Source organism: Lacerta agilis, chromosome 16 (assembly GCF_009819535.1).
Source record: "Lacerta agilis isolate rLacAgi1 chromosome 16, rLacAgi1.pri, whole genome shotgun sequence".
NCBI classification, from domain to species: domain Eukaryota; kingdom Metazoa; phylum Chordata; class Lepidosauria; order Squamata; family Lacertidae; genus Lacerta; species Lacerta agilis.
The window spans coordinates 34,687,713-34,713,453 of NC_046327.1; the positions used below are offsets into that span (position 1 = coordinate 34,687,713).

The 25,741-nt window shown below is 44.8% G+C and overlaps 2 protein-coding genes across 7 annotated transcripts; one reads left to right on the forward strand and one right to left on the reverse strand.

Moving 5' to 3' along the window:
- Window positions 1-1,581: 1,581 nt before the first annotated feature.
- On the reverse strand, window positions 1,582-22,478 carry LOC117060913 (sperm acrosome membrane-associated protein 3-like). Of its 6 annotated transcripts, none has more exons than XM_033173519.1 (5): window positions 22,216-22,478; window positions 10,333-10,547; window positions 7,479-7,637; window positions 3,606-3,684; window positions 1,582-1,786 (listed from the first exon to the last, which is right to left on the reverse strand). In XM_033173519.1, exons 2-5 carry the CDS (start codon window positions 10,469-10,471, stop codon window positions 1,720-1,722), a joined length of 444 nt encoding a protein of 147 aa, XP_033029410.1. In that variant the 5' UTR covers window positions 10,472-10,547; window positions 22,216-22,478; the 3' UTR covers window positions 1,582-1,719. The 6 variants fall into 6 exon arrangements, with proteins under 6 accessions (XP_033029410.1, XP_033029411.1, XP_033029406.1 ...); XM_033173520.1 differs by lacking the exon at window positions 22,216-22,478 and adding an exon at window positions 14,247-14,270; XM_033173515.1 differs by lacking the exon at window positions 22,216-22,478 and adding an exon at window positions 12,903-13,151 and having other exon boundaries at window positions 10,333-10,506.
- Window positions 16,921-21,586, forward strand: LOC117061186 (homeobox protein prophet of Pit-1-like). Its single transcript, XM_033173872.1, has 3 exons — window positions 16,921-16,999; window positions 19,678-19,997; window positions 21,209-21,586. Exons 1-3 carry the CDS (start codon window positions 16,921-16,923, stop codon window positions 21,560-21,562), a joined length of 753 nt encoding a protein of 250 aa, XP_033029763.1. The 3' UTR covers window positions 21,563-21,586.
- Window positions 22,479-25,741: the final 3,263 nt, after the last annotated feature.

The following is a 25,741-nucleotide window of genomic DNA, read 5'->3' on the forward strand; positions in this document are numbered from 1 at the left end:
ACCAGCAGTTCAAAAGCATGTCAGGTGCAAGTAGATAAATAGGTACCGCTCCGGCGGGAAGGTAAAAGGCGTTTCTGTGTGCTGCTCTGGTTCGCCAGAAGCGGCTTAGTCATGCTGGCCACATAACCTGGAAGCTGTCTGCGGAATACTAAGTGAACTTTTCTTCCTTAGATCTTCCACGGGGAAAAGAAGCTAACAAAATGGCTAAGCCTAGCAGGTAACTCTACTGATCTCTATTTTTATTTTTGGTTTGAACATTTACTTTAGGGGGAAAGACAGAAGATACTTTAAATAGCTACATACATAATAAATGAAAACAAATACAAACTCTGGGATGGAATGCCCCAAAGGTATGTGATTCTGAACCAGTCTGGAATCCTTATGCCCCATCCAGTTCCCACTTTCTGTGTCCAGACCTTGCTCAAGTGACTGCTTCATATTCCACTAGAGGACAGGCATGGCTAGCTCCAGAGGGTAGCAAGGGTGGGCATCTGCTGAGATCCCAAGACCAGCAAGGGGCCCATTGCTCCCATTTACATTATGAGCACCCAAAATGCTGGTGGTAGAGTGGGGGAATTCCTGTTCTGTGCAGCTGCTTGTGTAGCTTAAGGGGATACTTTCTGGAAGACACACACCCCTTAAATCCTGGGAGAGGAATAGATATAAGTGGCAACAATATTCCCAACAAGATTTAAAAGCCCAAAGCAGTGAATTTTAAGAGTGTTTGTTGGAATTGCTCTCTTTTCTTATGCATTGTAAAATGAAGACAAATATCACAGATGTGGTTGCCCTCTCTAAATGACATGTTTCCCCTCAAACTTCCCAGCAGATGGGGCTGCAGGGCAGCTTCCAGAAAGCAAAAGCTAGTTACTGTTCCCAAGTCCCACCTAGGTATCCGCATCACCCTGTTCAGCTCATGGTTTGCAAGAAGAGGATGAGATCCTACCAAGCTGGCCAGGGAAGCAAGGATGTCCTTCTTGACAAGAGGAAAAGCAGAGTGGGAGAGGCCAGGGAAGCCACTGTGACTTTTGCATGGAAGCTGCTGCCATCAGGTTCTGACCCCTCTTCCTCTTCCATTTAGAACTTTCAAGGCATTCCAGAACTTCCTGAAAACTGTCTATGAGATCATTTCATCTGAGGACACAAGAGGCCAACCCAAAGGCACTGTTTACCACAAACAGCACTTTCAGGTGCAAACAGCAGGCAGGACAGGAGGGGGGGATTGGGGTGCGCCACAGGAAAATATTGTGGGCCCCAATCCAGATCTAGCTGCTTTGTCTTTAAAATTAAGCATGCTGTTAAAAAGAATCTGAAGGTGTTTTGGCTATTAGATCACAGAGCTAGCTGCCAGTCATATACGTTTATGGCAACAAGGCATGAAAAAAAACCTCAAGAAATGTTTGCGCATGCACGTGAACAAGCGTGACACATCCCACTCCAGAGCTCAGCATATTCAGCCAGCTCTGGTTCGTTCTTTCTGGGCAAGCAGCTCCTTTTGCCGTTCTCCCCACAACCTTGCCCTGCCATGATGCGCCCCCCTGCTATCCACACCAGAGACCTGACAAAGTACATGGCAAGGCCTTGTCTGGGAATGGAGTTTATTTATCAAAATAGCGTTATGGCTTCAATCAGATTACATTGTGGAATTACATCTGAAGATAAGACGTAGGTAGGCAGGGTGACTTGCAGGACATGAATTCCATGGACGGCGCTATTAATTCACAAATTGCAGGCAGCGACCCAGTAACTCAGATCTCTGCCGCGGCAATGATCTCTCCAGCCATACCTAAGGAGAAAGGGGGAGCAGGGAGAGAAAGAAATGCAGACAGCATGCGAAGCCAGTCATGAGCCAGATGGATCCATGGCCTTACTCTGTATACGGCAGCTTCTTATGTACTTCCATTGTAATGAAATGCAAAAGTGTGACATGACAGTATCAGGCTGTGCATTTCTCCACATCTGCCTCATGTTGCTGGAGGACTGTGGGGAATTTGAATAGTGGCTCACAAAACCAGCCATCTTGTATGGGGGCCCAGGGTAGTCGTCAGTGTCCGTGGTCCCTGCTAGGATGGGAACATGGGTGGAAACCAAATGCTGGACCCAGCAGGGTTCTTCTTCTTAACGGCAGGGCCAGCAAATTTTGGAGGTCCTAGTTGTACAATGCTGTGTCCTGAATGCATACCCTTGTTGAGAACAGCAATCTGAGCACACCATTAGTTAGGACCCCCCCCCCACAGACAATAGGCCAGGGTTGGGGAACCTGTGGCCCTCCAGATGTTGCTGCACTACAACTCCAATCATCCCACCCCATTGGCCATGTTGGTTAAGGCTAATGGAAGTTAGGAGTCCAACAATATCCTGAGCAGGGGAGCACAGGTTTCCCACAACTGACACAGACAAAGGACACAGAGAATGCTTATTTATAGTATCTCCCTGAAACTGCTGAGAGGAAAAATCAGATTCTGTGCTCTCGACAGTGTGGTTATTCTTCCCGTGTGTCTATGACTTGTTTCACTTGCCTGTGTGACATCTGGACATCTCCACTACTTTTGGGGTCTCTCTTTGGCCCACTTGTCTTTGGTGTCTCAAACCTGGATCTGGGGCATACCAATTTAGATTGCCAATGGGTATTCACAGGATCGCATGCTCCTTCATACAAAAACATCCCTGAACATAACAAAACTCAATGTCAGATAGCATGTCTATGTAGGGTGTGTTTTGTTTTGTCTTGTTTTTTGTTTTGTTTTGTTTTGTTTTGTGTTTTGTATGAAGAAGCATCCAAGTCTTTGAGTGCAGTCTGAGTGGTGCAGCACAGTCTCAGGTTTACCACCTCAGAAAGAACTAGGCCTCAATCTGCACTTAAATAAACTTTTTGGGGTATCCTTGCCTTGTCTCGTGTGCCTAAAAAAATCTGAATCTCTTTGCTCTGTAGATAATTTACTGCAGTGCCCTCTCTTTGTGGGTCAGTCTGGTCCAAACTGCAGAGGTGATCTGTGCTGGAGTGATAGTCCTCCTGGCTTTGGGCAAAGGGAGTGCAGGGAATGGACAATAACTTTTCAGCATCTTCAGTTTAAAAGGATCAGGGGGCAGGTGATGGGAAAGACTCATTTCTGCCTGAGAACCTGGAGAACTACTGCCAAACAGATTAGACAGTACTAGACGGTATTGACTTGCAATGAGTTAGTTTCATATGTCTAGATGACTTTCTACGTGTTCATGAGTACCCAAACCTGTGGTTTAGTCCCAATGCCAGATTTCAGGATCCAGGCTATTGGGGAATACAACTGTGTGTGTGACTACATCTGCAATTCTGTTATTTGAAATATTTATCCCACTCAAACACTGATCAGGATGGCAAAAAATATTATTATTATTATTTATTACTACTATTAATAATTCAAGGTTTCAAACCAGAAATCTCAAGCAACCATTCCTTCCTTGCCCACCCTCCAAAAAGAACTGGAAAATGGAATTGGCACAGGTGCTTACTGCCAATGGGATTTTAAGGCTAGATGGACAGCTACCAGAAAGAGGAGATAATACAGAATGGAGAGATGGGTGGAGCAGATAGACAAGGCTACTGAAAGACAAACTCATCCCCTTACCAGTCTGCCAAGCCTTCTGGTTCAGCTGTAGCTCGCTTGAGACAGATTATGTCATCAATAATTTCTTCAGTAAGTAGATCTAGGGTGTGAAGAGGAAACGGCAATATTATGTACTGTACAATAATATACCGTTGACCAGGGCTATCTCGCCATAGGGGCTGGGTGGCGCACCGCGCCAGGCCCCCCAGGGGTGCCCCCGCGAGCCCGCCACCATACCGGGAGCCCCCTCCCCAACCCGCCCCTGCCCCCACGGGCGGGTGAGCGGGCGCTTGTGCGCCGGCGGGCGGGCTGCAAGCCGGCCGCCCTCCGGAGCCCCAGCTGGAGCGCTGCGAAGGGCGCACAAAGCCCCGCGCCGCTCCAGCGCCATGCCCCTCATCCCCCGCTCGCCCACCCCCCCCCCCGAGGGACAACCAGCGCGGGAGGGAGGCAGGCGGGCGGAGAGGCGGCATGCCGGGGGCGCCGAGGGATCGCCACGCCACGGCGGCCGATCCCTCTAAGACGGCCCTGCTGTTGACATCTGTGTATCTTGAGAGATAATGGAGTGTGCCTCTGGGGGTGAAGTCAAATCGCTATGTTAGCAGTACCAAAGTGACCTCCCCAGGGTGCAAGACAGGCAGTGTGCATGGAAGTCCTGAGCTGCCCAGATGACAAGACCCCCCTCTTGGCCTTGCTGATGTGGTCCAAAGGAAAGCAGAGCAATATGTTTGGCACTAGCTTGGCTGCAGGAGTTGCCGGAAGGAGGCACACAAGGCACCATCCAACTGCCTTAGGGACTCCATTCCGGATTTATGCAGGGTTTACTCCCTAGCCTATTCTTCTCCTGAAGATATCCCGCAAGGCAGCAGAGATTTAGGACCAGAGTTTTCCTTCTCCTAGATGAGCTACTTTCCCAAGTTGACGAGCCTCAGCTTCCCCTCAGTTCCCTCTACGGCACATGCAAAAACTTCCTTCTTGACCGTTGGACCCTCTAATGGTCTCATTAATACACACTGAGATAAATATTGTTAAATAATTATTTATACTGAGCTATCTGCATGCAGCAGTTTCAGCAGAGTGCAAAAGGCCAGATTGAAACAGGTTGTGTGCAAGTTGGTCCTATCATTAGGCAGAGTGATGCAGTTGCTTCAAGAGGCAAATACCCAACAAGCATTTTGCTTTCTTTTTGAGAAGATTGAGGAGTGTTTGGGGCTTGCGGGGGTGTACTTTGATGCCAGTGACAATTTCTTTTGATTTCCAAACGTGCCCCTGTGTCCCCAAAGGTCGGTGACCCTGGCCTAGTGAAAGGGCAAGCGGAGAAAGGGAAATGAGTGTTTGGTGGTTGGGTGGCTAAAACAAGAGAGTTGTAAACAGCCTGTGGTCCAGAGGAAGAGATGGCCAGAGGAAGGAGTCTTGGAGAGGAAGGCAAACAGGGAAAGCAAAGAGGGGAAGAGCTGTTAAAGAGAGGAGGAAGGGGAAAGTTCTCATATGGATCTGAAAGCAAAACCCAGATCTCTAGTTACAGGCCCCTATTAATAATATAACAGTGTTTCTGTGGCCGGTTTCCAAAGTGTACAAAGCACTTTAAATACATTAGCTCAGTAATCATTACAACAATTATTTAAAGCAGATTTCATTTACTCAGTTAATACATGGGACTCGACTACACTCATCAATTATATTGTTATAACTGCTTTATAAACATGTGACACCGGATGGTGCTGTAGAGCTGTAGATTCGTCGCCAATGGGGTTTTCCATTAAAGAGTGTTCATAACATGGTTTTTTCTGCAGTGTTTTTTTTATGTGTATAGATCCAGCCTGGGTCAGACTATAATTTTATCTTATTTTATTTTATTTTCTGCCAAGTACAATATTGTCTATTCTGACCGGCAGAGGTTTCCCAGGAACTTTAACAGAGACTCTTTCCCACCACAGAAGCATGAGAAGAGCATTGCTGAATCAGGCCATAGGCCCATCTTGTCCAGCATCCTGTTCTTACGGTGGCTGACCAGATGCATTTGGGAAGCCTCCAAGCTGGATTTGACTGCAACAGCATTCTCCCCACTTGTGATTATCACCAACAGGTGTTTAGAAACACACTGTCTACAACAATGGATGTAGAACATGGTCATCACAGCTAGTAATCATTGACAGCCTTACATTCCATGCATTGTTCAACAGCAGAACAGATTCTCACAAGAGCTGGTAGACTCTCCTTCCTTGGAGGTTTTAAAGCAGAGGTTGGAGGACCATCTGTCATGTATGATCTAGCTTAGATTCCTGCATTGTAGGGGGGTTGGACTAGTTGACCCCTGGGGGTCCCTTCCAACTCTGCGAGGGACAGGGATCTGTCCTACATCTTCTGCTGTGAAGACAGATGCAAAAAATACATTCTGCTTCCCTGAAATCTCTTTATCCTCCTTTAGCACGCCTCTGATTTCCTTGTTGTCCAAAAGTTCAACTGCTTCCTTAGGTTTATGTTTCCAGCAACGGGCTCATCCAATTCTGTTTGGGTCTCCCTTGGTATCTGCTTGCACTTATCTTGCCAAGGTTTGTACTCCTTTTGTTCTTTTCAATTGGACAATACTTCCCTTTTCTTCCTTCTTGACTCTAATACTCTCCTTGACTCTGCTCCTTAACCACGTTGCATCCCCTTGGGCCTAGTGATCTGCAATATACATTATAGCGCAGCATCTCTTACGGTGGTTTTGAACAACCCCCAAGCAGGCAGTTCCACACGATACATTTAAAGCATATTCAACACCCATCTAAAGTACATGGCTTCCCCCAAAGAATTCTGGGAACTGTAGTTTGTTATCGTTGCTAAGAACTGTAGTTCTGTGAAGGGGAAATGCAATTCCGAGGGCCTTCCGGTGGTTCCCACACTGCGAAAAGTGAAGCTACAGGGAACCAGGCAGAGGGCCTTCTCAGTAGTGGCGCCCACCCTGTGGAATGCCCTTTGGTCAGATGTTAAGGAGATGAGTAATTAAATAACATGTAGGAAACATCTGAAGGCAGCCCTGTAAAGGGAAGCTTTATAAGGATTAATGTTTTACTGTGTTTCTATATATGCTGGAAGCCGCCCATAGTGGCTGGGGCAACCCAGTCAGAAGGGTGAGGTATTATTATTATTATTATTATTATTATTATTATTATTCGCAGGATCTTTTGGGGGAAGCCATGCGCAGTGAATGTGGATTTGCCCCTTTTCCCAGAAATTAGACCCTGCTGTTACAGCCTGATCCTTACTTAATATGCCAGGGATCTTTACACAGGACCTTCAACATGTAATGTCTATGTCTCTCCAGCACTGGACTATGATCCCACCCTAAAAATCCATGCAGTCTCTTAATTGAGTCAAAACAAAATAGAAAATTCTTTCCAGTAGCACCTTAGAGACCAACTGAGTTTGTTCTTGGTATGAGCTTTCGTGTGCATGCACACTTCTTCAGATACATGCACACGAAAGCTCATACCAAGAACAAACTCAGTTGGTCTCTAAGGTGCTACTGGAAAGAATTTTCTATTTTGTTTTGACTATGGCAGACCAACACGGCTACCCACCTCTTAATTGAGTGACAGCCACTACACTACCCTGATTTTCGATGGCTGCTGTTGCAGATGTGGCTATCTAGCAACTTCTCAGAAAACCGAGAGACAATGTCTGCTGGGGATTGGAAGACTGCAGCAGAGCTGGTTAGGAGTGTTCTCTGCAAAGGCATCCCTGAGCAGGATCATTGGTTTTAAATAATTTGAGAGTTTCACTTACAATTAAGAGGCATACAAATTCTGTTAAATAGATTTGCCAGTCCGGACTACGGGCTTGCTGTGCCCAGCATGGAGGATGCACCATAACCCAGGCACTCCACCCCTGCCTTCTTGCAATGACACTTACCAAAGCAAGATAAGCTGCACAGGTTTTTTGATTGAGTGTGTCGGTCAGCACACCAGGAGCGACTGTTGATCTGGAAGATGCCGTATTCGGAGCTGCCATCTGAGTTATGCATCACAGTTTCTGTGTTGAAGCCACTTGCAAAGTACGCCAAGCAGATCCCTAAGATGGACAGGTTAACTACTTTTCCCCCCAGAAAGAAGTTGTTAGGAAAGCAGATTTTATCAGAGATGAAATTTGTCTCAAGGAAAATGTGAGTGGGCTTTCCCTCACTGAACTGAGTTCTGGCTCCTCTCAGGTGCACGCCATTGTTATTATAAGTGAACCAGGGACCTCTTTTTCTAGGAAAATAGCACTGGATAAAATTATAGGACAATTATTCTTCAAAAGTCACACCTTAAAAATTTTGAGATGCAATTTCCCAACCAACCACTGTCTTTAAAAAATGCATATATTAAGGGGAAGGGTACATAAAAATGTATACATTGGTGAAAATGATATACAGTATAAAATACTTGTGTTGAGGAGAATTGCTTTTAAAATGTGCATATTAGTCAAAGCTGCATACAAAAATATGTATATCAGGAGAAATTCAAGCTAAAATAGGGATGAATCTTTATGAAGATTTTGGTGCAGAATTTAGGAGTGGAAAGCTGAGTGAAACTGAAATTGTTCTGAAGAAGTGTGCATGCACACGAAAGCTCATACCAATAACAAACTTAGTTGGTCTCTAAGGTGCTACTGGAAGGAATTTTTTTTTAATTTTTTTTGAAATTGACAGAATCACTCATCCCTAGCTGTTCTGCAGGCAAACATGCTAGCGGAAGAGATACGTTTTGAAAAGAATCTTGGGATTAGCGGGATGCGTTCTGCACACTCACAGTGTCAACATGCAAGCTTGGAATCTCACTTATGGCAAAGGATTTGACATTTTTTTGATACTGATCTTCAATCTGATACTAGGTTTCCAGCCCGCATGAGCACAGAGAAAAATATAATCAATAATTTAAAAAATAGTTATCTCCCAATTTGTTTGTGGACGATTGGGAGAGATAGTACGGTTAAGTGGATGGATAGAAAATAGTAGCCTTTACTATAGGGACAGGAAACAAGAAAGGGCATTAGATTCCTACCCTGTACCCAACAAAAGCTCTTCCCAGCTCCCCATTGGCTTCTAGGTGTTACCAGAAGATGCAAGGCACTTTGAATTTCTGCTACCTGCCACCCACCCCACAACCTGCAACCAAATTCTGCAGTGTGTGCTACCAGAGTGCACTGGCATTCTCACAGCTCAAAGTAAACTTCGTTCTGCATTTCGCAGTAGCTTAGTACATTTCACTGTAGTGAAACATCTAATGGGGCATGGGAGACACTGAAGGAATCCCTTCTAATTTGAATCATTTCTTCAATGGACAATAATAACATAGCATCATTATACTACTAGCAATTGCATGGTAGTGCAACAGAAATAATCACCACCATCTATGTAATGCTGTGAAATTCCCAAAGCTGTGCCCATTTACTTGTGCCATAGCCTTTTGGTTGGACTATTGTTGTATATTCTGTAAAACTGCCCAGGAGACAGTAAATTATGCTGGTGAAGAGAGAAGGAAATTCCCCTTGCTCCTTGGGGGGCGGGGGAAAGATGCAAGGAGGTGTTAAAGAAAATTAGAAAGGGAGATAAAAGGTTAATATTTATTATTTTGTTAACATATAAATAAACTAGGAGTAGAAAGGAAGGAGGACGCTGTTAGAGGAGGAGGAAGTGAGTGTAAAAAGAGGAGAGGAGGGGTGAAAGGTGTGAGAGATAAAGTACAAGTTGGATATGAAAGGAGAAAGGGAGAAGAAATTACAGGAGATGGGTAAAAATACAATCTGAGGCATGGGGGGGGGGATATAAAAGAAAAGGGCTCCTCTACAGAAGCCAAGGATCAGCAAATTCTGCAGAAAATGAGGCTGGTTCATAAGATGCACAGAGCAAATGTCTGTATTCAGGTTAGCGAAAACAACACAGCTGTGGAACTTCTTGCCACAATAAAAAATCTGTGGCAAACAATTCAGCAATTTCCAAAGATAGAATATTCAATGGCCAGTTGATTATGCAAACTCTGCCTCCATCTTCTACTATTTTGTGTCTGGCTCCACCCCCCCCCCCATGTCACCATTTTGTGGCTGGTGGGCCTCAGTAATTTTCAGTCATTTCAAGTGGGCCCTTACGGTAGAAAGTCTGAGAAGCATTCCAAAGCATAACATCCATGGTTGTTTTCTTCAAAGTGGATTTGTTGCTCTAGTACAGGCATGGCCAAACTTGGCCCTCCAGATGTTTTGGGACTACAATTCCCATCATCCCTGACCAGTGGTCTTGTTAGCTAGGGATGATGGGGAGTTGCAATCCCAAAACATCTGGAGGTCCAAGTTTGGCCATGCCTGTACTAGAGCAACAGAGTGCTTTAATCTACTTTTAATGCAGAAACCTGTAATTCCAGCGTGCACTTGAAACCCGTCTGCAAAATACTGAGTCTGGAGGCTAGGGTTGCCATATTTCAAAAAATAAAAACCAGGACACCACCAAAATTGTTGAGCTTTTTAAAGGGAAACCCTAAAATTTGCTCCAGGCATAATTTCCGCCTTTGAAATCCCAGTAATGTCCAGGAAAATCTGAGCATATGGCAGCCAGAGCGAGGTGGGAAACTGGTAGCTTGGGGCCACTTTAATTTCTGCCCACACGTCCGATGGCTTTCTGCAAACTTCTTGCCCACATACAAGCTGATCCTGCCACTTTTGGTGATGCACCATGTCTTCACACCTTCCCACAATACACAGTAAGCAGACTGACAAACACTCATTGGCTACTCACAGTTAGCTAAGCTGTAGCCCTCATGCCCATCCATTCCCCAGCGTTTCAGTGTCTGTGCCAGCTCACAGCGACTGTAGATCTTGCTACGGACTTTCACCACAAGGCAGGCCATAAGGGGCAGCAGCAAAAGAGCCTTCATCTCTTCCCAGCGTCCTGGTCCTGCTGTCCCTGTTGCTAAGCAGGAGGAAGAGAGGACTTTTTCAGGCTGACCAGATCTACAAAAATGTAGGGAAGAGTGACTTGGAGATCATCCAGGGAGGAGGAGGATACATTACTATTGCAGAGAGTTGTCTTGATGTAGGAAGAAGACAAGATGTGCTGTGTGGGCATCTCTACCAGGAGCAGCTGGAACTGACATGCAGCTGCCCCATGGGAGCCACTGAATTGCAGGTGGCCAGACTTCTCAGTGAAGAACCTTCTAAAACTAGAGTGACCTCACCCACCCATTGGATCCTTCTGGACAGGAAGGAAGATAGATGACTTCCTGTCCCAGCTGAGCCTTGCATCATAGTTCATGAGGTAGAGCGTGGTCTCCTCTTAGGAGAAGAGACCATGGATACATGGGAGCATAATAGACTGGAAGGTAATTTTGCCCTTAGAACTTGCCTCCAATGTTCCCACCTGCTTAAAAATTCCAGCACCAGGCACCTGAAAAAGCTACATTACTGCCCAAGGACTCGAGCTTAGAGGTTGAAGTGCAGGACTTGGAAACCTGTGGGCCTCCAGTTGCTGTTGGACTCCATTTCCCATCAGTTCCAGCCAGTTTGGCTAATGGTTAGGGAAGATGGAAGTTATATTCCAGCAGCATCTGCAGCACCCGTTTTCACAGCCCTGCAATAGTGGGACCATAGTGGGACCCCAGCCACCCTTGTGCTACTGGAGTTAGGAGCTTATAAAGCAAGACGGGCCCCTCATGAGGGCTGAGGCTAGCTAGCAGAACCTGTAGCCCCACTTAAGGCTGTTTGGGCTTGCTGGCTGTTGGAGCAACACCAAAGTCTGTGTCATCTGGCTTCTAGCCTAGTTTCCAATTGGAGCTGTCCAGGGTGCTACCTACCTTGGCCTCTACTTTGCCTAATTTCACTTATCTGGACCCATCCTCTGCTCTGCTTACTTCTGCCCTACTGGTGCTTGACCTCTGCATGAGATGAATCTGCTTACTGGATCCTGAGCTTGGACTTTGCAACCTTGAGTCCCTTGAATCTGTGCTTAGTACATGCCCCCATTTCCCCCTGGTTGGGACCACTAGCTGGGATCAGACTTCTTGCTTGAGCATCAAGGGATTCCTGAGCTCTCGTGTGTTCCTGCATCTGTGGTTAGTCTTTCCTCCTGACTTGCAGATTTCTCCTTGACTCTATTGCCCCTTTTGTCCTCACTGCTTGTCCTGTAACCCAGCACTGGCAGTCACTGAAGGCTGTTGCTTGGCAAAAGTAAATGCATGGGAAAGGTTGGGATGGCTTAGTGCAGGTACCACAATACAGCAATTTGAAAATGGCCAGGCACAAATAAACAAACTGCCACCATCTGGATTTATTTGCATTTACATCTTGGGTATAAACACATGTATGGTTATTCATGCACCACCTGTACATGTGCAGAGATTGCATCCATATGCACACAACGTAACACCTGGTTGACCAAGTGTTTTATTACCCACAGGGTTTCATGATGGCAGAAGCCCTGCCTCTCAAATTAAGAGCACAGCCCCTGCCTTTCCCCCGGGGATCCTTTAGAGAACAAACTGCCTTGGGGGACTGGTTGCTCTAATTTCAATTCAAAAAGATATGAGCAGTCTCTTCTGGTTCTGAGAGGCTGGTGATTCACTCTCATCTTTGGAGAGTTCCATTCAGAATCCAGGCTTGGTGGATTTAGGTGCCTTGAGGCCTCCTGGCAAATGGTCCAGGTAAAGGGTCTGGTTAACAGAGGAATTAAAAGTTTTCCTCTTGGCAACATCCTCACCTAACTTATTATCCTCATGCCAATTCTCCCAGGGGAAGAAAAGCAGGAAACATACATGAGTGTGTGAACTGTGCAGCATGCCCTCTTGAATATTGCCTTAGAGCAGTGTCTGCATAACCCAGTGTCCCTATTTCTGACACCTGAGGCACACAATTTTTCCAAATGAAAACTGGAAGCATGTGTCCCTCTCAAACCCAAAAGGATCAGAAGGAGATGGGCAGGTTGGACGTCTTGTGATTCTGGCACTTAATGGTCTCTACTTCAGGTGTATTTGGATCATTCCATTGCTCCAGATGTAGAGACTCTCTCTCTCTCTCTCTCTCTCTCTCTCTCTCTCTCTCTCTCTCTCTGTGTGTGTGTGTGTAGCATTTATCGTCATCTCAAAGGATGGTGAGTTGAATGAGACTTCCTGGTGTAACACAAATATTGGGAGTGACTGACCCTACTAACCTAGCATGGTTTGCCTGATGAGGGTAGAGTTCAAATCCATTTCAAATTAGCGTAGTGGGACTTCTAACGTAGGCAAGAATTAGGCCTCAGATTTTCGTCTTCAAGATGCTGAGTCTATAGCTCCAGAAGCCATACAGTGCTAACTAGCAGAATGAGGAGCCTACCTTTGCCCAAATGCCTGCCTGAACCTCTCCAGGGCCACCACAAAGTTCTTAAACAGCCTAGCAAGTTGCAGCAGGCAATGCACCCCACCCAGTGTTGGCAGTTCATCTGACTTCTAGAACCTCAGCTCTGAGGTCGCCCTGTGATGTCACAGCCTGTCACCACTGCCCTTGAAGAGTCAGGCCCAGTCTCTCAATTCTGGCCTAAGATGGTTTTTGCTGCCTAAAGCAGAGCACCAAATGGTGCCTCCAAGCTACTCTGGGATCTTGCTGCATTATTCAGACACTCTTTTCTGCTTTCATCTGCATTCTTCTAAATGCCTCCATCTGCTTCACCTTGTTGCATGATAGGACTGGTGCTGCAATCTATAGGTCCTGAAGTACAATTACTACCAGCACTAGAAAGCATGGCCAAGGGCCAGTGATGATGGGAGTTATAGTTCAGCAATTTCTGGAAGGCTAAAGGTGGAAACCTGATGTAGAGCAAACGCATGGAGAGGAATTGGACTGTGACCCACTAGCTCTGCCCCTAACCTCTGTTCATCTGCTGGCCTCACTCCCAACCTCCAAACATGCAGTAGAAGGGGGGGAATGGGCTGTGTGCATGGGCAGATGTACACATGTAGAGCCTGTAATCATCTTCTGGCGAATGTACTAAGTCAGGCCAGTGGAAGTGCAGAGGTCAAGAACGCAACCACGAGGCACAATCCTAATCACCCTTCATGTCTTCAGTCTGCATGTAAATCTAAGGGGGAGAATACACACTTTCTGCACTCCCAACCACACAACTCAAAAGTCACTTTGAAATAGCAGGGGCTGCTGGCTTGCTAAGTCCCTTCTGGACCATCAAACACTTAAAGGCACACAAAGCATGAATGGAGTCCCATCCCTGTGGTAGAACTATAAATGAGATAAAATTCATAAGGAGATAATAGCAACAATAAAGTTTGGTTAGGAAAAGGCATCAAACTGGGTCAAGAATGCAGCATTCTGCATTCTTGACCCATTTTTTGTATGCTCAAGGGAAGCATGTGGAGAAAATAGCAATTTGATGCTTTCCTACCTTACAGAGGCAACAAACATGGACATCATTTAGGGAGCTACAAGGAAGACCTCTGTGTGAGTGGTCTTTAGGAACACCTACATTTCTAGCCAACTCACTGCTTCTTCATGCTGAGTTCATGATGCCTAGGTTCTGTCTTTGCTGAGAGATTACCGTTGCATTCAGTTCCTGCTTGCAGGCTTCCCAGATGTATCTGGTTGGCCACTGCTGAGAACAGGATGCTGGACCGCATGGTCCCTTGGTCTGATCTAGCAGGGTTCTTCTTATGTGCAAGGCCAGCCTACCACTAGGCAGAGAGAGGCAGTTGCAAGGTGCTGAGTGGTGGAGAGCTGCTGTATCCCCTGTGCTGGTTTGAGGCCATCTGATGTGGTGGAGGATGTTGTTCCATCACTAACGTTGGCTTGAAGTCAGATTCAAATGCCAGAGATAACCATCTTCTCCTTTGCCTCACCTTGTGTGTGACCTGCATGAATAACATTTATTTATGAAATATAAAAATACAACAAGTGCTCTTAAGATACAATGCTTTTAATCATGAATATATCCCAGAATGGGAGTTTAGGATTTCCATTTTGGGAATCCTCCCACCAGTGTAGCCTTATTTAGGGAACAGCGAACACACTTGAGGATGGGGCAAAATTGTCTTCATCCTTCTGCAGGTTAACTGCCACCACAATGCTACTGCAGCTTCTGCTGTACCTCTAGTTCATTGTACCTCTAATGAATGCCTCTGTAGGACTACCCAGACTAAAATCTCCCCCTACTGAAAACTGAAATGTCACCCCAGCTGCACCCTTACTAGTTTGACTAGTGAAGGAGAAGAAAATTTGCAATCAGTACTCCTCCTAGCTGCAAAATTGGGCTGGAGCCCATCAATTCGACTCATTCTTTGGATTCAAAGAATCAACACTGTGGTCAAGACTTAACTATGATTTGTAAAAGCTTATTGACATACAGCGCTATGGGAGGGCTAGAGATTATTCTTTGCTGCCATCTGCCACCCCCCATACCTTGTGCCATGTCCTGAGGGCACAGCCTCTCCCTTCCACGTACGATTGCCAATTAGTAATAATGAGGAAGGCTGCCCACTGGGACCCAGAGGAAGGCTTAGCAATCACAAGGGCCTAATCACATTAAACTGCAATCGAAGGGCAATCAGCACAGCAGCAACAGTCGATGCACAATTTCAGGGCTCATCCTTCTACTAACTTCCCAGAAGCTTTGGGGCGTTGTGGGGAGCCACACAGGCTGTATAAAGAAACAATACACAAGTGCACAAAGCATCGCATTGCTGGATGAGACCATCTTCTAGCCCACCATCATGTTTCCGAAAAGGCCACCCAGAGGTTTCTGGGGTTGGAATAGATGACCCTCAGGGTCCCTTCCAACTCTAATTCTATTTTTCTAAGGCGCATGTGCAATGGCCACTCCCTGCTGTTACTCCCCTGTAATCAGCAGTAGGGTTTCTGAACGTGGAAAGATTCTGTTCTGTCATATCTAATGACCAGTATAGCCTCTGTACATGTTATCTATTCTAGCCCTTAAGTGAACTGCACATTGTGTGGAGGTTTTATTTCATTATTCTCAATCCTGAAGAACCTCTCAGCCATCAGTTTCATTGGGCGATTCCCAGAGAAAAGCAGCAAAATGTCCCTCTCTTCCTTTGCAATAGCAACCAAGCAGGTGCAGGATTCTTGGATCACCGCAGGATTCCTAGGTTAGAGACGGTGAAGTTAGAACTCTTTGATGACCTGCTGGACTTCCTGTCCAGGCACCACCCACACTTAATGGCAGGCGTGGCACTTCCGTGGCACCAAGCAGCCACTGGTGCCATTGCTGTTATCTTTCATTACATTGTGTCTGTTTTTAAAAGGGAGAGATTGGCTCCTCAGTGTTGGGGTGGGACGTGGCCTCAAGCAGTGCCCAATCACACTATTCACACCTTGGGCCCTTTACCACTACCCTGCAAGCAATGGTGAGCTGGAATGCTGGACTAGCTGCAGGTTCCCTTTACCTGCCAGACCAGTTGGCACCTTTGTCCTTCTGGAATTGCTTTTAAGCTCCACAATTGTGTCACAAAAGCTTCAGCAGGGAAAACCCAAAATGATAAGCAGTGGCCTGATATGACCCCCCACCTCACCCCTGTTAGGACAGCAGGGAGGACAGCGGTGGATCTGAGTGTGGAGATGCTTTTGGAGTGGCTGGAAGTGCAGCAGTCAATTCCAAGGGGGATGTGGCAAGCAGAGAGCTTTTCAAGGGCCTCTCTGTGGACCGGTTGGTTCCTGCTGTTCCAAGGGATTTGCCTTGACAATAGAAAGTCATGATTGCTGGAACCTTATCCCAGGAGATGGGTTCAGGGCGGGCTGCCACCCACAGAGGGCCTCCGGAGTGCTGTCAAGGAAGGCATCAATTCAACACACTCACAGAGCAATTGGCATACCTTGGGAAGTCAAGGTGTGCACACCACTTCAAGAGAGCTACAAAACTCTCGTAAACATAAACACACACATACTCACATGTGCACCACAGGGAACTGTAACAAAGCAATGCAACAACCCTCCACATGCAGACATATGCATCCATTCAGCAGCATTTTCACAGAGCATCTAGGCACATCTATAACCTGCATAAATAACTTTTAAAGTAACTCCGCTGCACAAATTCACATTCCAGACTGCACATATACCCAGATTTCCAGTATTCTCAAACTCCACATGCCTTGCCCGGCCCCATTCCCTTGATGTGAACATCCCTTCCCTTCCCTACCCCGCCCCCCCACTCCCTCGTGCTCCTGGCCATCTCCATCCTGGGAGGGGGTGCTCCAGGCCAAGGGGTGGGAGGCGACATGGCAAAGCCGCACCCTCCACACGTAAGACAGACAACGGGGTGGGGGGAGGTGACGTCAGAACTGGCTTAAAAGTTTGGTGCGGGGGGGGGGCACAGCAAGGATCAAAGGAGATGGAGGGTGGACGAACAGGGAAAAGGAAGAGCGCAGGGTTCACTGACATATACCCTGAGACTGTCAGCTCCACAGCTGGTGAGTTTGGGGAAGCTTTGGTCTACAGACATGAGGAGGGGCACAGGGAGGCCATCTATTCTAGACCAAAGAGGGTCCAAATGCTATGGAACATTTGGGCGGAGGAAAAGCTACATGTGAGAATGTGCCACTACCACACCAGGGGTTGTGCAGAGGGGGTCTTGGGAGCCAGCACATCAGTGATGTGCTTCCAACTCTGAGCAGGACTTGAAAACTGTGTGGGAAGAAGTCTACAAAATCCTTCAGGAAACATTTGCAAAGCTTCATTTTTAGAGATTTTTATTAAAACAAAAAAACCAGGGTCAAGCAGGTCCGGGGTGATCTTTGTTTCTGTATGTTGTTTCTGTATTAAATGGGAAGTGATATTTTTTGTGGTATTTCTTCTTCTTACACCATTGTTGAGCTTTGGAGGAAAGGCGGACAGTGAGAGGGGAATATTCCAGGGCGGTGTGTCTTTAGTTCTACTCCTGATGACCTATTTATTGAGCATCTATCCTTATTTGCTAGGACAAAGCTTATGTGTTAAGATTATATCCGGTCTCTATTGAGAATTCATTATTTGTAGGCAGGTTACATGGCAATGAGCATTCATCCTGATCTGCTTGCAAAGTTTTTATATATCTTCCCATTCATCGTTTGTACATTCCATACTTCTCAGAGCATCTCCCTGTCTCTTTCCTAATCACAGAAAGTCCATCTCTTTCTTTCTTTCTTTCTTATATTTATATGCCCCCTATTTCTCCAAGGAGTTCAATGTGGTTTTCAGAGTTCTCCTACTCCCAGTTTTCTCCTCACAACAACCCTGCAAAGTAGGTTAGGCTGAGAGACAGTGACTGGCTTAAGATCAGCCAGTGAGTTTGTGACTGAGTAGGGATATGAACCCTGGTATTCTGGGTCCTAGTCCAACACTGCATTGGCTTTATTAAAGTGGTTGTTGTGCTAGAATGGAGCACTTTAATCACTTTTAATTGTAATCCTAAATTTCCCAGTATGCACTTGAACCCCTTCCACAGAATACGGACAGTCTGGAGACACTTTGAAGTTGGGGTTTGGTAGGGGAGAATATAAGGAGAGCTTATTTGAATACTGTCTGTGGCTTTCAGAACCATCTTCTGTGCTCATCACAACACTAATCACAAACTTAATTCTGATCAGAGACCAAATTCCATGAAACCACCAGCAGATGGTGCCTCCTGGCCTTTTTGCAACCCCAAATCAATCCCAGATTTGTGATGGAAGTGGAAAGCAATGTAACTGTGGTTGCATGCACACCATACATTTCAAAGCACATGACTCCTTTAAAAGGAATCCTGGGAACTGTAGTTTGTTAAGGGTGCTGGGAATCATAGTTCTGTGAGAGGTAAGCTACAGTTCTCAAGATGCTTTGAGGAAAGTCATGTGCTTTAAATGTATGGTGCATGTGCAGTTTCGGTCCCTTGGTTTCCTGGAAGGGACAACCCTTCCATGCATAGTCAAGGAACCATCGGTCCTAGTTCCAGATCTTGTTCAGTGTGATTTTAGCCAGGAGGTCTTTTAGGAGAGGAAGATTTGCCACAGTCTCCACAAAAGCAGGAAACTTGTCCCAAGGAAGGAGCAAACTCATTTTCCACATGACAGCCTCTAAGGAGCTGGAGGAGATTGCTGAGTAGCAGGAGACTGAAATAGGCTCGAGGGGGGCTTGTAATCCCTTGGGGGCAGCCTCTCCCCAAACACTCGGATGCAAAGACATTAATGAGAAAGCTGTTTGGGCTCAGATCCCTGGGGGCTCAAGTTCCTCTATTCTGGGGTCCCAAATTAATTAGCTTTTCAGGTGAGCCTATTGTGCTCCCCTCACTCTCACGATCTCAGGTTCTCCCAGGGAGTGGGGGCTGGAGAATCATATTCCCCACGGTTAATCCTAGGGATTGCAGGAAGGAATTGGGGAAAGGGTGTGGAGAAATATTGTTACCATTCCGGCACTTCATTATCAGTACAAGAGGTAAAGGTTCACAACACCTGATGCTGCCAGGTGCGGCTTCTGAAAAATTACGGTATTTGAAACGCTCACAGAACTTACAAAGCAGGAGACCCTTTCTGAAGAAGAGACAGTTGCGATGCAGCTTTTTGCAGCTAGCTGAAGCAATATCCAAGTGGTTCTAAGAAATATAAGGTCTGCTTGCTGGCACCCACCAGGATCACATACCAGGGTTGGCTCAAGCTACAGTATTCTGCTGTCCTGAGCCAAAAATAACAATTTAAAAAATCATTCTACAGGGTGAGAAGTGTGGGGAGCCCACACAATATGCAGGAGGAGGAGGGCTCGTCCCATTTGCAGCTCCTTTCATAGAATCATAGAATTGTAGAGTTGGAAGGGATCCTGAGGGTCATCTAGTCCAATGCCCTGCAATGCAGGAATATGCAGGTGGCCCATATGGGGATCAAACCCGTGACCTTGATGTTATCAGCACCACACTCTAACCAGCTGGGTAGAAGTATGTATGGTCCAAACTACACGGGGCAGGCAAACATGCATAAATGGAACTCCCAAGAGCCTTCCCAAAAGGAAAAGCAGCTTTGAGCAAACAGACCTCACAGCTGCAGAGTTCTTGTTGTAGCAATGTCACTCAGAGGAGTGCTCTGAGATGTAGTAGGCAGAGGGGAAGGTGAGGGTGAGGGGTTGGAATGTGCTCAGTCCTGAGGGGTGCTGGCAAAGTTTTGGATAAAGGTGACTTGTAGGTCAAGACAGAGAGATGCCAGTGGATCCTCTTCTTGCCTTCCAGATGTGGAAGATCCCCTCTACAAGAAGTTCTCCAATGTACCAGAACAGGCTAGGGTCTCTCCGGCTGCACCTTCCTCCCTTCACACAGCTGCCACCCCTACCAGGAGACGTCACCGGACTACCTTCAGCCAGGACCAGCTAGATCACCTGGAGGCAACATTTGCAAAAAACCATTACCCTGATATTTACTGCCGAGAGGAGCTGGCCAGGGCTATCAAACTCAATGAGGCTCGCATCCAGGTACCTGCTCAGTACTTAATGGCCCAAAGAACATAGGGACACTGCTATATTGGATGTGTTAAAAGCAGCCTGCAAAAGGCCTTTACGAAACTGGGTCTCCAAGGCACTTACGTGCTGTGCCTTTCTACTACCATGGGACAAAGAAAGTGTGCTTTTTAAAGTCACATTTAGAACTAAAAACCTTTGGTGTTTTTCATTCTAAGTTAACTGTTTTCCTAATAGTGAGGCAGTACAGTGGTACCTCTGGTTAAGAACTTACCTGGTAATTCATTCCAGAAGTCCGTTCTTAACCTGAAACTGTTCTTAACCTGAGGTAGCACTTTAGCTAATGGGGCCTCCCGCTGCATGATTTCTGTTCTCATCCTGAGGTAAAGTTATTAACCCGAGGTACTACTTCCAGGTTAGTGAAGTCTGTAACCCAAAGCGTTTGTAACCCGAGGCACCACTGTATTTTACTAACTGCATTAATGGGTGTATGGAATTGAAGCTCTGCGTTTATGTAAACTTAAACAGTAGTGTTACATGTATTTCTTTATAAAAATATTTATAGACCACTAATTCATATTAAAAAAATCAGAATGTTTCACAATTGTACATAAAAATACATACTGTACAACAAAACCCATAGAAAATAGTTAAGATCAGAAACCAGGGAACTATTGTGCATTCTTAATTGCCTGAAGGAATGGGAAAGTTTTCAGCAGGCATTTAGAAGTTGAAACAGAAGGCACAGGACCAATGTTACTGGTTACATGTTGTTGTAACATAGATTCAATATGAGAAACTGAGGCATCCCCCTCCCAATATCTACTACTTTTTTATTTTAACAACAACAAAAATATTAACCAGAGAACCAGCTGAGTGTGTAAAGTCCAGAAAGCTGCTAAGAATCTCTGCTTGTGCCCACATTTCCAATCTGTCTACCTACACATACCTATGTATAAATGTGCATCATTCCCCTTTTGCCTATTGTTCTGTAAGTATAATTAGTCCGTCCCAAACACACTGCACAAGCTTATCTCATAATTTCCTGCTTCTGGCAGATGTTTACCTTCTGCCGATGTCCCAGAACGTTATTGGTTCCCCTAAAAGGCTGGCACTGACAAGTTATGAATTTTCAGGAATAATTCTATTCTAAACATCATTGTCGAGATGCCATGTCCAGGGAATATGATTCACAATATGCATTTTCTCTCTCCTTGTGCTGACAGGTTTGGTTCCAGAACCGGCGAGCCAAGCAGCGAAAGCAGGAACGAGCGCTTCCCAAACCAGGCACCCCTGGTATCCTCTGTCCCCTGCCTACACCCCCACCTCGACAGTACCAATATCCCCCCACTCTTGGGTCACATCATCACCTGCCTCGCTTTCCCTCCACCTACACTCTGCCACCCCCACCTCCCCCTGCTACTTCTGCTCAGTTTTCCTGTCCTGCCGCCCACCACCCTCAACCCTCCCATGCTCACGAAGACTGGTACAGCCCTCTGCGCTCCATTGGCTCCCCCACAGCTGCTCCGCCACCTCCTGTGCTCTCTCTGAGTCTTGACCCCAGCACCCACTGGAACTAAGAGCTCTTTCTCTGCAGCAGATTGACAAGGAACACAGGGCAGGGGAAATTATCATAAAGATACCCAAAGATGTACACCATTGTCTTGTTTATTCTGCTGGTAGTGGCTTCCATTAAGCAACTGCGCTGCATGGGCTTGACTGTTCCGGTGATAAACAACAACTGCTCTGGGGGAAGAGCATCTGGGGAAGATGACACCCCCTACATAAGGTACATATACATATACACACACACACACACCACTGCCAAACAGTGATATGCAGGGTATCTGAAGAACAAGCTCAGTGTAACACCCTGTTTAAGCCACGTCAACGTATCTGCTGAAGAACCCCTGCCCCTTTGCTACAAAACCCCTGTGCTTCTCAAAGTCTTCTCGAATGGAGAGAGAGTACTTGGTCCATGTTGGGTGCTGCCCAGGCCAGTTGGGCCAAACCTTCACATGAACTCAACTTAGAGAGCAACCTAGAACCCCAAACTTCTCAGGATCTGCAATTTGAAAGTAGGGTGACCCGTTATATATTGACAAAAAAGAGAATTTGCAGCACCAAAAAGAGGGCACCAGTTTGCATAAAATTTGCATATGGTAATTTATATGTATAGACACAAATCTAGAAATGATTAGTATAATTTAAATAAAATTATAAAACAACTCACCATAGTGGAGAAGATGCCAGGCAGCAGGTGCTACTAAATGTTGATGGACAGCTTCAAGGCCTCTCCAGCTCTCCTTGTGGCTCCCGATTTTTAAACTGGATTTGAATTGGACAACCCTCAAACAGCTTCAATTAAAGGACTGTCCTTTTCAAAGGACATGTGGCTACCTAACTGCAGGGGAAGATCAGTAATGGTGAGCAAACTGCCTTTGAGAAAGCCCTGATAAACTGCTGAAGAACACTGGAGGTTTCCATTAGAGAGAGAGAGACATGCATATTTGAGCAGAATGAAAAATTGAACTGTTCTATTTTAATTTGTTCTGAAATAAATGGATAGATATGAACTTGTATTAATATAACACCAGGAACAGACTCCAGAATCAGTTCAAACAAACAGCAGGACTATGAAGACAAATGTGAATACCTAAACAAATGTAACTGCAACAGACAAAGAGACAGACAAAGGTTATTTGTACACATCAATAATTAATAAGATCTTAAATAACAAAATGAATGACATTAGGAAATTGGTGAGTGTTGGAGATCTTGCAAATCCCTGTTTCCAAAAATGCAGTCTGGAAACCATGGCTTTATGCTCTTGGAGGACAGATATAGCCCACTATACACCAAGAGATTCCTCACAAATTCATCAAATATTTGCACCATTGTCTGTTATTGTGTAATTTCAGGGATGCTATTCAAACCAGAAAAGAAACATTTTAAAAAGATACATAAAATTGTAATAATACACCACTGCCACAATTAATCCCATCTGAAAATTTCAGATCACACACCAGAAGATCTTACACAGCAGCTGCCAGATGAAGCTTAGATAGTCCACCTCAGCTATCACACAAAATGCCTGTATATTTTCATATACCTGCTATGCCTTTTAAAACAGTTTAAGTTAAAAGGCCTGCTATTTTTCTGCTTCCGCCTCTCTTTCATTACACCTAGGGTGAATAAAAATCAATGATTTTTAAAAATAAAAATAAAAACCAGACTTTTTTATTTAAATCAGCTTTTTTAAAATCAGATTTTTAAAATAAAATGATTTTGGAGGGGAAATCTTTCTAAAGATAGTTTTCTATTTAAGTTACGTTATAGTCCAAAGGCTATTCATCAGGAAATAAGGATTTGTTTTCAGTTTTTCATGTGTGCTAAAACACAAAGTTTTTTTTTTAATCGTTTAACCACATCAGTAACAAACATGGATACATATGCTATAATGTTACTGTTTTAGTTAAATAAATTGTTTAAATTGTTAAGGAAATGATTGTTTTTCTCCTTCCAATAAAGTACAGCAGAAAAGTTGTTTTTCTCCTTCCAATAAAGTACAGCAGAAAAGTTGTCCAAATATAAAATTAACTTATTAAACTTCACAATAATTTCATAAAAACTATTCTGAAAATTTATTATTCCAAAAATGAAACCTTCATCTGGTTGTAAATATTAAGATTATAACAGCAAGAACGAGTCTTTCTGTAAAAAAAAAAGATTTACATCAAGTCTTACTGACTAGTGATTTAAATCACGATTTAAATCAAATCCACGCTGATTACACCCTTGCAAAGTGTTTATGTATTTATCTTTTAGACCTTGAAGGATCTGAGATGGATGGTGGTAGATGTATTTCAATGCAACTTCACACCCTCCCACATTTCAGAGATGAAAATTGGGGTGCTCTTGTGTATGTGTGACGTGCCTCAAGTGGCACACCACAAATCATTGCCTCAGAATTTTGTCCCTCCTCCGCCACCACACATTAAGTACCGCTGAAAGCTCTTTTTGGCCTACTACTCCAGATTTCATTCATTTGCTCTGAAATAGCCTGTCTAGTCTAGCACTGGCTTCTAAAAGAGTGAAGCAGGATATATTAGTAAACTTAACAGTTTACATTTTTTTTTTAACAAAACACTTTAATGTTTAATAAAATGCTAAAATGGATCTTCTGGTTTTTGTTACAGAACAGTTGCAACTCAAACAGATGTTTTTCCCCACAGTGACATCTATGTTATCAGCATTGTTTGGGGAGGGAAAAGATTGAAGGAAAGTGGCACCAAGGGATTTTATGTCTGTATAATTTGCATGCTTGTGCCTTAAATAGATGCATGTCCAGATGCATCTACCCACCTATTAGGAGCTTTAATTAATCTAGAGGAGCTGAACTGTGAAGAATTCTAGTGCATGTGTGTGCAAATTAATACAATCTTGCAAAGGCGTTCCCCAAAGACATAACAAGGATGGTACCATTCAAGAGAATGATACAAGAACAATAAGGACTACCAGTAACTTTTACAAAGTGACTGCTGGAATGTGCTCACCTGGTCTCAAATGCATATGCATATAAACAACTGCACATGGAACACATGAAATTATTTATTTATTTATTTATTTATTATTATTATTATTATTATTATTATTATTATTATTATTTACTACTATTTTGACTTATTAGTCACTTGTTATCTAAGAAGGCCTCCAAGAGACATATTTAAAAGCATAAACAAGAGCATGTTATTCCATAAAAGATAAATAAGTCATTTATTTTTATTATTATAAAACTTTTAAAATTTTTACAGTAATTTGAAACAGCTGCAAGAGAAAACTTTTGCATCACAATAATAATAAAACATAACACTGACCATCAAAAGTCGGGAGGGGGGGTAGGTAGGTACATTTTTACCTGGTGCTGAAAATATGTCAGTGAGTGCCAGGCAGACCTCTGGAGAAAGCATTCCACTGTTGGGAAGCCAAAGCTGAAAAGGCCCTCTCCTTTGTCATCACACTTCAAGTTTCCCTCAGAGGAGACCAGAAGATGGGCCTCAGGTATAACAGTCTAGGTTTATACTGTGAGAGGCATAAAAAGCCATAAAGAGATTTAAAAGTAAAAAAACAGCACTTTGCATTGGGTTTGCAAGCAAATATATATGCAGCCAGTGTAATTGGAACAGTACTGGTATGCTTGCTTCAAACCTATGAGAAGTTAGGCAGCCATGTTCTGCACTAATTGAAGCTTCTGCACTATATTCAAAGGCATCCTCACATAAAGCCCATTGTAATAATCCAATCTTAAATTTACCATGTTGTTGGCATTTGTCTCGAGAGACAATGGAGTGCGCCTGTGGGGTAGAAGTCAAACTGTTGCATTTGCAGCAGCACCAAAGTGACCTCCCCAGGGCACAAGCCTGGGCAGTGTGTATGGAGGTCCTTGCCTACCCAGACGACAAGAACCACCTCTTGACCTCACTGATGTAGTCCAAAGGAAAGCAGAGAAATATGTTTGGTACCAGTGTGGCTGCACCAGTTGCGGAAAGGAGGCATACAAGGCACCTTCCAAATGTCTTAAGAGTCTCCACTCCAGATTTGTGTAGGGTTTATTCTTTAGCCTTCTTTCCCTGAAGATAGGCTGCAAAGCAGTGGAGGGTTAGAATCAGTTTTCTTTCCCTCAGATGAACTACCTTCCCAAGTTGATAAGCCCCATCTGCCCCTCACTTCTCTGCATGTGCAAAAACTGCCTTCTTTGC